Raw genomic sequence first — 12074 nt, 5'->3', positions numbered from 1 at the left:
GGGTTGTAGGGCTCAGCTTGGTCTTGCAGGGAATTCAGGGAGGCTTGGATTTGCTGAAGCTATAGATAAGCTTGGGCTTGGATATGGAAACAGCATAGAGCAGGGGCCGTTCAGCACACTGGGCTCTGAGTAGTTGCACCCTCGTGCACCCACAGGTGTTCCCCACCTGGAGCACAGCTGTGGATAGAAGCTGGAAAAGCTATGGAGGGAAGAGGAGGTGGAGGGAGTCTCAGGGCAGCCCCAGCAGCCAGGCAGGGCCTCTGCAAGTGAGACGCAGATCCAGCCTGTTGGCCACTTAGCAGAGCTGCTCGGCCAGCTGCAAACCACCTGACCTCTGCTCACCAGTAAAGGGGGGTCGCAGAAGCACTTTCCTTCTGGGACTTCTGAAGCTCGAAGAGGCAGCACACACCACGTGCTGAGAAAGCCCCAAACTCAGGCAAGCTTCTCCAAGATTAGCATCCAACCTGTACAGGACACCATCAAATCTCCCCATCCCTCGTTCCAACCGAAGAAACCAACCTGTACAGGACACCATCAAATCTCCCCATCCCTCATTCCAACCGAAGAAACCAACCTGTACAGGACAGCATCGAATCTCCCCATCCCTCGTTCCAGCCGAAGAAACCAACCTGTACAGGACACCATCGAATCTCCCCATCCCTCGTTCCAGCCGAAGAAACCAACCTGTACAGGACACCATCGAATCCCCCCATCCCTCCTTCCAACCGAAGAAACCAACCTGTACAGGACACCATCGAATCCCCCCATCCCTCCTTCCAGCCGAAGAAACCAACCTGTACAGGACACCATCGAATCTCCCCATCCCTCGTTCCAGCCGAAGAAACCAACCTGTACAGGACACCATCGAATCCCCCCATCCCTCGTTCCAGCCGAAGAAACCAACCTGTACAGGACACCATCGAATCCCCCCATCCCTCGTTCCAGCCGAAGAAACCAACCTGTACAGGACACCATCGAATCCCCCCATCCCTCGTTCCAGCCGAAGAAACCAACCTGTACAGGACACCATCGAATCCCCCCATCCCTCGTTCCAGCCGAAGAAACCAACCTGTACAGGACACCATCGAATCCCCCCATCCCTCGTTCCAGCCGAAGAAACCAACCTGTACAGGACACCATCGAATCCCCCCATCCCTCGTTCCAGCCGAAGAAACCAACCTGTACAGGACACCATCGAATCCCCCCATCCCTCGTTCCAGCCGAAGAAACCAACCTGTACAGGACACCATCGAATCCCCCCATCCCTCGTTCCAGCCGAAGAAACCAACCTGTACAGGACACCATCGAATCCCCCCATCCCTCGTTCCAGCCGAAGAAACCAACCTGTACAGGACACCATCGAATCTCCCCATCCCTCGTTCCAGCTGAAGAAACCAACCTGTACAGGACACCATCGAATCTCCCCATCCCTCATTCCAACTGAAGAAAAGGGAGTCTCTGTCCTAGGGGAGCGAGCACAGGCCTATCTATGCAGTGGGCACGTGGCCTAGGTCAGGGGAAGGCCCTTGGAACCATGCTGGTTTCACCAGCCGTCTGTGGGTTGGGTTTGGTCTGTACCCCTGTATCCCAGGAGGCCGGTAGCCCCCTGCATGGGACAGGACTGGGAGGTGGGTGGGAGGGCTGAGCTTTGAGGGAAGCCATTATTTGGCCTCATGGGAAGTGGTGCAGGTGGTTGTTGGTGGCTCAGTTTTGCAGGACCTGGGTGATCACCCAAGGAGTGAAAATTGCCTTTTTATGAGAAATTGCCAAAATTGATGCAAGCTCATCAGTTGAAAAGGTGAGTAATGCTGACAGGCGGCTTCACCTTCCCCTTCCCCACAAGTAACTGGTGTTCAGAGGTGGATTTGGTTCCTTCCCAGCCATTCCCCTTTGCATGTAGCTGTGTGCACGTACTTTTGTGTGTACACACACGTTCCCTGGAGGGGTTACTTTTATTTTTTTATTTTGGGGGATAGCTAGTGAGGCAGCCTGACACTTGCTTATCTTGTCTTTTAAGCATAGAGTCCTCTATGGAGTGGGCATTGGGGACTTACTAGCTGGCCTCTGCCAGCTATTTGGCTGCCCCAGTTTCCGCCCTTCACAGACATGCTGGCCACCTGATGTGACATTCAGTGGCCTTGTTTGCAGCTAGTATGATGAGACAAGTGGATCAGGTACGTTATAAAACTGAGAAAGCACACAACATGCAGAGTGAAAGGAATAATGACCATGTGTGTACTGCTCTGCTAAAGTCCATGTCACGTGACTGAGATGACAAACATTTTTTCACATAACATTTGGGCCCTGAGACAGGGCATTTATGTTTTACTTTTGATTTATAACAGAGTTAGAATAAATACTACCAGGCTTTCTTTTCTGTTTTCCCCAACTCCCACTTTACCCCTCAAGTTTACCTACCTCAGAGAGAAAGTGGAGCTTGCCTGGTTAATGAGAGCCTGAAATGATTTCAGCCAGGTCACTGTGTAAAGGTCATACTGCTTCTGTCTCCTTGTGTGTCATTTGCTCAGCTCAAGTATTTTGTAGCTCCCTGTATACACTTAGCTGTGTTACCTTCCTAGCCTGCTTTCTTGGTTTGATACATGCCTGAGAGCATGTGGGAGCACTTAAGGTCTAGGGTCATGGGAGGACTGTTCTGCCACCCAGCTCATCTCTCCACCTCCACCTGTATGCATGCCTTCCTCCATCTGATTCCAGAGCAGGGGATGGGAGGTCTCACACTGACCTCAATCTCAGCCTGCATGCATGCCTTTCTCCATCTGATTCCAGAGTAGGGGGTGGGAGGTCTCGCACTGACCTTGAGTTCAGCCTGCATGCATGCCTTCCTCCATCTGATTCCAGAGTAGGGGATGGGAGGTCTCACACTGACCTCAAATTTATGGACTTTTTCTACCTCTGCTTTCCCAGACAGCCTCTGCTGTGGGACTTATAAGGAAATTTGTGAAGTCAGTATCTACTTTCCTTGTGTGGGTGTTTTATAAATTAGATCCCTGGGGAATAAATGTTAGAGGTACTCCAAACCCCTAACCTATAAACATCTAAGCCTGACCCTTTTTTGGTGGTAAAATATATACAACATAAAACTTACCATTTTAACCATGTTTGAATGTACAGTTGAGTGGCATCCAGTATAATGTGTTGCACAACCATCTCCTTTATCCATATCTACAACTTCTTTATCATCCTAAACTGAAACACCATACCCATAAATAAGTCTTTGACAAGAAGATTGATGCATTTGACTCCATAAAAATTAAAACTTTATAGGCAAGAAAAATGTCTCAAAGTCAAAAGTCAGCAGACTGGGGAAATAGATCTCAACATACACGACAGACAAAAAGCTAATTTGGGTTATATATATATATGTGTGTGTATATATATGTGTGTATGTGTGTATATATATATATCCTAAATTATTAAAAGACCAACAACCAAATTGAAAATGGACAAGGGATGTAAAGAAACAGTTCAAAGAAACATGTAGATTTTTAAATATTTGCTAATTTTTTTACTGTGGTAAAATATGTATAACAGAAAATTTAAGTACATTAAGTACAAATACGTTGTTGTGCAACTATCACCACTATTCATTCCAAACCTGTCATCACCCCAAAGTGGAACTCTGTATCCACGGAACAATAGCTCCCCTTTCCCTTCCCCCCATTCCCTGGAAACCACATCCTACTCTCTGTGTCTATGAATTTAACTGCTCTAGGTACGCTATAAAAGTGGAAAACATAGAGTATTTGCATTTTTTGGTGTTAATCTTTTCAAGGTTTATGTTGTAGCATGTATTAGAATGCCTTTCCTTTTTAAGGCTGAATAATATATCATTGTGTGTATTGATCATATTTGCTCATCCATTCATCTGTACATGGACATTTGGGCTTTTTCTACCCTTTGGCTCTTGTGAATGCTGCTATAAACATGGGTGTGCAAATTCCCACTTTCAGTTTCTTGGCATATATACCCAGATGTGGAATTACTGGATCATATGGTGATTACTGTTTTCCACAGTGGCTGTGGCATCTTACTTTCCCCCAGCAGTGTGCAGGAGTCCTGACTTGTCCACATCCAGCATTTGCTGTTTTCTGGGGCTTTGTTGTTTTGGTTTGCTGGTGGTGGTTTTTTTGACGGCAGCTACACTTATATGTGTCAGTTGGTATTGCATTGTGGTTTGGATTTACATTTTTCTCATGATTAGTGATGCTGCGCAGTTTATACTGTGCTTACTGGTCATTTATCTATCTTCTTTAAAGAAATGTGTATTTTAAAACCTTTGCTCATGTTTAAATTTGATTGTTTTGTTGTTGTTGCTGAGGTCTTTATATAGCCTGGTTATTACTTATCAAATATATAATGTGTGAATATTTTCTTTCCCTCTGTGAATTTATTTTCAACCTGTTGATTGCATCTTCAGATACATAAAAGCTTTTCACTTTGATGAAGTTCTTTTCATGTATTTTTGTTGATGTTGTCTGTGCTTTCACTGTCATATCCAAGAAATTATTGCCAGATTCTACGTTATGAAACACTTTTCCTGTGTTTTCTTCTAAGGGTTTTATAGTTTTAGCTCTTACAATTAGATGTTCGGTCCATTTTAAATTAAGTTTTTTATGTGGTATAAAATAAGGGTCCAGCTTTATTGGTTTCCATGTAAATATTCATTTTTAACACCATTTAAAAATATACTGTCCTTTCCCCATTGAATAGTTTTGACTCCGTTGTTAAAAATCATGACCATATTTTTTGGTTCTTTTTTTCTATTGCATTGGTCTTTATGTCTGTCTCTATGCTGGTACAACATCGTTTTGGGTACTGAAGCATTACAGTAAGTTTGAAACCAGGAGGTGTTAGTCTTCTAACTTTGTTAGTTTTTAAGATTGATTTGGCTACTTGGGGTTTTTTGAGATTTCATCTGAATTTTAGAATAGGATTTTCTATTTTTTCAAATATTGGAATTTTTATAGTGATTTCATTGAATCTATAGGTGACTATAGATAACAATGGCATCTTGACAAGGTTTTGTCTTCCAATCCATAAACATATGATGTCTTTTCATTTATTTGTGTCATCTTTAATACTTTTCTGCAATGTTTATAGTTTTTGCTATGCAGGTTTTTCATTTCCTTGGTTAAGTTTGTTTCTAAGTATTTTATTTTTTTGACGCTATCATAAATGATACTGTTGTCTTGATTTCTTCTTCAGATAGTTTGTTATTGTAGAAATACAACTGATTTTTGTGTGTTGATTTTGTATCCTGCAGTTTTGCTGAATGTTATTTATTGCATCTGATAGTTTATCTCACAGAAACTAAAAGATTTTTAATATATAAGATTATGTCATCTGCGAATAGAAAATTTTACTTTTTTAAATATCAGAATATCTTTTATTATTTTACTTGCCTTATTGTTTTAGCTAACTAGAACCTTCAGTACTATATTAAGTAAAAGTAGTAAAAGCAGGCACCCTTGTTTTTGCTCTTAGGGTAAAAACTTTCAGTCTTTCATTATAATGTTAGCTATGTGTGTGTGTGTGTTTTAAAATATAACATTATGTTAAGGTGTTTTATTCCTTTTTATAGTTTATTAAGTATATTTTATCATGCATGTGGGTTAAATTTTGACAAATGCTTTTTCTTCTTTGATTAAGATGATCACATGAGGGTTTTTTCTTCTTTATGTTACAGTGATATTACACTGATTTTCATGTGTTGGAACATACTTTTATTTCAGGAGTCAATTATACTCATTCATACTGTATAATCCTTTTAATGTACCACTCAATTTGAATTGCTGGTATTTTGTTGAGGATTTTTGCATCAGCATTTGTAAGGGATGTTTGTTTGTAGTTTTCTTATGGTGCCTTTGTCTAGCTTGGTGTCAGGGTAATACAAGCCTCATAGAATAAGTTAGAAAATGTTACCTCCTCTTCAATGTTTTGAAAAAGTTTGAGAAAAACTGGCGTTAATTTTGCTTTAAACATTGGGTAGAATTCAACAGTGAAGCCATCTGGTCCAGGCTTTTCTTTGTTGCTGAGTTTTTGATTACTGATGCCGTCTTCTTGCTGAATCTCCTTGTTGAATAGGTTTATTCAACTTTTCTGATTCAGTCTTAGTAGGTTTTTTGTTTCTAGGAATTTGTTCATTTTATTTAGGTTATTCGATTTTTTAGCCTACAATTCCTTGTGGTACTCTCTTACATCCTCTATTTACTCCAAAAATTTGGTAGTAATGAACCCATTTTATTTTGAGTTTTGTAATTTGAATATTCTCTTTTCTTCTTAGTCAATCTAGTTAAAGTTTTCAGTTTTGTTGAACTTTTTCATAGAACAAACTTGGTTTTGTTGATTTTTAATATTGTTTTTCTATTCTCTGTTTCACTTCTTTCCACTGCTATCTTTATCATTTTTTATTTTGCTAGCTTTTCTTTGCTCCCTCTTTTCCCCTCTGTTTTTAGTTCATTAGGTATAAAGTTAAGTTATTGATTTGATGTCTTATTTTTTTATAATCATTTGTAGCTACAAATTTTTCTCTTATGGTACTGTTTTTGACATATCTCTTAACTTTTGGTATTTCATATTTTTAATTTGTCTCTAAATATTTTCTGTTTTCTCTTGTGATTTCTTCTTTTATCCATCCTTGAGTGTTCAATACCTGTATTTTTAGACATAAAATGTGTAACCTACAGAATTTTCTTGATTTGTTACAATTTTATTTGTTGTAAGATTTATTTCAGAATTAAATGTGTGTATCAACATTTGTTATGTTCTCATAAACTTTGTAATACATGGAGATTCCTGATCTGCATATGTAAACCTCTACATGAAAATTATTTTGAAGCATTTAACCTTCTGTTTTAATATTCCAAATGTCTAAATGAAATTGAGATTTTGGTTTTTGAGATGAAATCATGGTAGGTGATTGAGAAATGCTTAAAAATTAGCCAAAACTTAAAATTAAGCTAAAGTTTACCTTCAAAATTCAACCTGAATGAGTCGCTCTGTATTGCTGGTAGTAAAAAGTAAGTGTTTAATGGTATAAAAGCAAACTTCAGAGAATGTGTTTTTTTCCCCCAGTTGACATCAAATTGAAAGCTGTGAAAAATTTTTTGGCCTTATGCACTTTTTACTTTAGAATTCCAACTTTTTCTAGTTAAAATTTTTCTAAACAGATTCCTGTGTATTTGAAAGACAAATGATTTTTTTAGTTGAAATGCTTAAGAAATTTTTAAGAAGCTAAAGCTGCTGTGCTTATTCTTGCTTTAAATAGTTTATTTAATATAACTACATTTTAGGAGTTTGATTGTTAAGTTCCTCTAAACTTTGGTTAAGAAGCAGAAAGCATTATGTGAGATTTTTGACACATGCTTTCAAGGAATCTCTTTTAAAAATGTTAAAGGTAGAACTATTTAATATAAAATTGAATCTTTAATTATGTGTTTGCATAATTTGAAAAACTATGTCTCACAGCTTTTTTAATGCCCAAGTATGATATATATTTTCCTTTAGTAAGATGCGGATAATAATTGTAGTTACCATGGGCTAACTATATGCCACATGACATGCTAAATTCTTCATGTATATTTATCTTCTAATCTTCAGAATTGTCTAATAAGTTTGGCAGTTTTAGTATCTCCATTTTTACAGCCATTTCATTATACAGTCTCATCATTTTTCTGTGCTTGATTCTTTATAATTTGTTTTTTTATGTGCTTTTATTCCTAATATAAACATTTAGAAATTAGAAATTAGAAAACTAAGATTTAAAAATGGAATAAATTGTCCATGGGACACCCAGCTATAAGATGCAGAGCCAGGATTAAAACTGGCATCTGCCCGATTCTAAAACCTGCGATGGTAACCACTGTAATTGCAGAAAAACTTCCTTGATCATTCTACATGAATTAACTTATCTGTCTGTTTCTTCTCTCATTCTTCATTGTTGTTCTTAGTACTCATTACGACTTGACGTGCATCGTAAATTTTTTTATAGAGATGGGGTCTCACTTTGATAATCATACATGTATATTTTTAATTTGATATCTTTCTCTCTTGCTCTTTCATTCACCGTTCTCCTAAAAAAATTCCAGACATTCGTATGTAGTTTGTAGGTATTGGTTGATACTTAAATGATTGAATGTAATTAGTGTATTCTGTACAGCATCAGTGCATATGTTATTCAACATGTTATAGACTTTGTGTTTTTCTCTCTTTATATTTTTCTTTCTATATTGCAGCAGTCCCCAGTCTTTTTGACACCAGGGACTAGTTTCATGGAAGACAACTTATCCATGGACTGGGCAGGGGGATGGTTTCAGGATAATTAAAGTACTTTACGTTTATTTCAGACTTTATTATATTGCATTATAATATATAATGAAATAATTACATAACTCACCATAATGTAGAATCAGTCAGAGCCCTGAGCTTGTTTTCCTGAAACTAGACAGTTCCATCAGGGGATGATGGGAGACAGTGTCACCCAAAATGTGGTGCTTATGTCCGGTCTACTTCATAATCTTGTTTTGATTGCTGTCACTGCAAAAAAAAACCCCTGCTTCACAAAGAGCATTTTGGAAATGGAAGCAGGAGTTTCAGGGATATTATTGATGATGAAATGTCAATGCTCCTGTGGAGAACAGCAGTGGCTTCACTATCCTTACATTTTACATAACATTTGCTATTATTGGTCCTTCTCCATGTTCTTATTTTTTTCTGATATCTCTCCTTTTAAATGGCACATATAATCCTGTTATTTTATTTCTAAATTTTTTAATGCTTTTCAATGCCTGCAGGTTTTTACTGAATACCTCTATAATCATTTAACTCCAATTCTATTTCAATAGCTAAGCTGCCCATCTGGTATTTCCATTGGTTCTTATACCTATCACAAACTTGATAAATCTGAAGTTCGGTTCTATAGATAATTTTCTTGTAATAGTTTAAAAATATGTTCAAAAATTATTTGAAACTCTTTAAAAAGTATGAAGGATCTTCAAAAAGTCATGGAAAATGCATATGGGAAAAACTATGCATAGATTACAAAAATATTTTGCACCTAAATAAACTTGTACTAACTTGTTATAACATGTCTGAACAGGATCTATTTTGAGGAATTATAATAAGGAAACTAAGACAGCAATTTGAAAAGAGATCCTATTAGAGCAACTTGAATCCTGCTAAAATTAAAGCAAGAATAAATATCAAATGTATGGCAATTTTGTGTGAAAGAATAGTAAAATCACTGATTCTTTATAACAATTTATGAGGACGGTGCCCCCCAACATTCACAAGTTTGCAAATGAATAACTCATTTTAAGAAGCGATGATAAGAGTTGAAGATAAAGCCTGCAGTGGCAGACAATTCACATTAATTCACCAGAAAAGAAATTAATCTTGTTCATGCCCTGCTTTAGGAATGACAGCAGTATAAACAACAGTCAACACCATAGCCATCTCATTGGTTAAATTTACACAATTTTGAAAAATTTTTCCACTCAGTAGATTCAAAAACTCTTATTTCTAGATCAGCAGCAGACAAAGGCAGAGCTTTCAAATGAAATTGTATGTAAGTGTAATCAAGATCCTGAGCATTTCTTCAGATAATTGTGTGAGGAAGTCAAACACAGCTGTTCCAATGAAATTTTCAAGCCAAAACACAATTAAAGCAATGGCCACCAAGAGGTGAAAGTGGTCCAGTCTCAGCAAAAGGTGACTGGTCTGGAACAAGGCTCATAGTAACAGTGTCTTAGAATGCTCAAGGCATTTTGCTTGTTGGCTTTCTAGAGGGCCAAAAACAAAAAACCCAATAACACATGCTATTATGAGAGTATTTGGGGACAGTTAGCCAAAGCTTTAGAAGAAAAATTTCCAGAAAATTTCACCAGAGAATTCTTTTCCACCACAACAATGTTCCTCCTCATTCCCCTCGTTAAAAAAAGACAATTTTGCCAGAGTTTCCATGGAAAATTATTAGGCATCCACCTTTTATCCCTGATTTGGCTCCCGCTAACTTCTTTTTCTTTTTTGATTTTAAAAAAACTTTAAAGGAGACCCATTTTTCTTCAGTTAATAATGTAAAAAAGGCTGTCTTGACATGGCTAAATTCTGAGGACCTTACTTTTTGTAGGGATAGACTAAAGGCTGGTATTATTGCTTATAAAAGTGTCTTGAACTTGATGAAGCTTATGTTGAGAAATAAAGTTTATACATTTTACTTTTGTGTTTTACTTTCATTTTTTCACAAACTTTTTGAAGTCCTTTCATAGACCCTAAATTCTCTTCTTGAAGGTATATCAAGCTGAAAAGTCCTTTCTGGTGAATGGAATGTGATGGAAGTGACCATGTGTGACTTCTGAGTCTAGGTCATAAAAGATTTTGCCTCTTATGCTTTGTTTTTTCCTAAGCCACTCACTCTGGAAGAAACCAGCAGCTATTTGGTGAGAACAATCAAGCAGTCCTACAAAAATATCTACGTGGAGAGAACCTGAGGCTTCAATTACAAACCCCACCAACTTGCAGGCCATGAATGTTAGCAAACTTGGAAGTGGATCTTCTAGTTTTGGTCAAGCCTTGGATGACAGCCCCAGTTGAAATCTGACTGTAAACACACGAGATGTCCTGAGACACAACCACCATGATAAATTGTTCTTGAATTTCTCATTGACAGAAACTCAATTAGGTAATAAATATTGTGATTTTATGCCACAAAGTTTTGGGGTTACATGTTATGAAACAATAGACAGCAATTTCACTCTTTCAATATCCATTTTATTTTTTATACAATCATGCATTTTTGATGGTGGGGATTTATCTTGAGAAATGCATAATTGTGTAATATGATTGTTGTGTGAACTTCATAGAATGTACTTACCCAAACCTAGATGGTATAGCCTATCGCAGACCTAGACTATATGGTACAGCCTATTGCTCCTAAACCACAAACCTGTCAGCGTGTTACCATGCTGAATGCTGTAGGCAATTGTAACACAATGGTCAGCATTTGTGTATAAACAGAAAAGGTACAGTAAAAATATGGTATAAAAGATTTTAAAATGGTACACTTGAATAGGGCACTTACTTCAGGTGGTCTGCTAATTTTCATGGTGACATGAAGATTCCACTGAAATATATTCTGCACTATCCCCTGCCATAGGTGGCAGCCTTGACTATGTGCACCACCCATGAAGGTCACCTTTGCCTTGCTTTTCCTGACTTGTCAAGTGCATGATGATGTGGTAAGTCAGCACAAGAGCTGAACTCTGTTCTCTTTCTATTGAGTTCTGCAGCTATTTATTCTGAGTTTGGTACCTAGATTTTGTAGACCCCATTTCGTTGACATTCTTGGTAGAATGAGGCCATCTTCATCCCATTGTGCTATCCTTGTGTTACTGTTATGTGTTATAATGCCTGAAGTTTTTTTACAAGAACAATCTGAGGGTAGACCATTGGCATAGGACCTTTGTGCCTATTGTTTGAGGCAACCTCACAGAGAGGACAGTTAGTGGTTGTCCCTCAATCAGCATCAGTTTGGATAAGCATTGCTGTCAGTTACTGTGAAACTGGTTACATTCTCCTTTCACTTTTTTCATCTTTAGAAAACATCTTTAATCCATAGAGCATGTTTTCTCTGGTATTATACCCACTAGGGTCATAGGCTTTTTTCTGCTTTAAGATATGGCCAACCATTGCATTAGGGCTGATATATTAGGCGCACAGGATTACACACAAACTGTACTCTAAATACTCTTCATTTTAGGATAAAACTATTGGTACATATATACTTTAATTACAATTCTTACACTTATTTCTCTGAATAGCTTTACTTAATCAAGGATTATTTGAACCTTTAATGGCCACATTCATTAATGTTGACTAGAGAAACATTGTTCCTTTGAGAGGCACTTTAGAAAAACAAAGATTCCTCAGGTCCAATGGGCAGTATTTTTAGTTGGTAGGAAGAAGACTCTACATAGAATTCTAAATAAAACATTGCTCCACTAAAATATTCTGTGGCTAAATATGAAAAAAATTACAATCAGAAGCAACAAAAACTA

At 37.6% G+C, this 12074-nt stretch overlaps 1 protein-coding gene across 7 annotated transcripts; it reads right to left on the bottom strand.

The window, feature by feature from the left end:
• Positions 1-476: 476 nt before the first annotated feature.
• On the bottom strand, positions 477-1443 carry LOC126960803 (uncharacterized). Of its 7 annotated transcripts, XM_050800470.1 has the most exons (3): positions 1345-1443; positions 795-849; positions 477-739 (listed from the first exon to the last, which is right to left on the bottom strand). In XM_050800470.1, exons 1-3 carry the CDS (start codon positions 1433-1435, stop codon positions 535-537), a joined length of 351 nt encoding a protein of 116 aa, XP_050656427.1. In that variant the 5' UTR covers positions 1436-1443; the 3' UTR covers positions 477-534. The 7 variants fall into 7 exon arrangements, with proteins under 7 accessions (XP_050656427.1, XP_050656421.1, XP_050656422.1 ...); XM_050800464.1 differs by having other exon boundaries at positions 795-1443; XM_050800465.1 differs by having other exon boundaries at positions 477-684; positions 795-1443.
• Positions 1444-12074: the final 10631 nt, after the last annotated feature.

Source organism: Macaca thibetana, chromosome 8 (assembly GCF_024542745.1).
Source record: "Macaca thibetana thibetana isolate TM-01 chromosome 8, ASM2454274v1, whole genome shotgun sequence".
NCBI lineage: Eukaryota > Metazoa > Chordata > Mammalia > Primates > Cercopithecidae > Macaca > Macaca thibetana.
This window is presented reverse-complemented; position numbering and strand designations above follow the sequence as displayed.

Coding starts and splice junctions, on each gene's coding strand:
- LOC126960803 (XM_050800464.1), bottom strand. CDS start 1,435: ATGAGGGATGGGGAGATTCGATGGTGTCCTGTACAGGTTGGTTTCTTC. Junction 740..794: donor TTCGATGGTGTCCTGTACAG/GTTGGTTTCTTC, acceptor TGTCCTGTACAG/GTTGGTTTCTTCGGTTGGAA.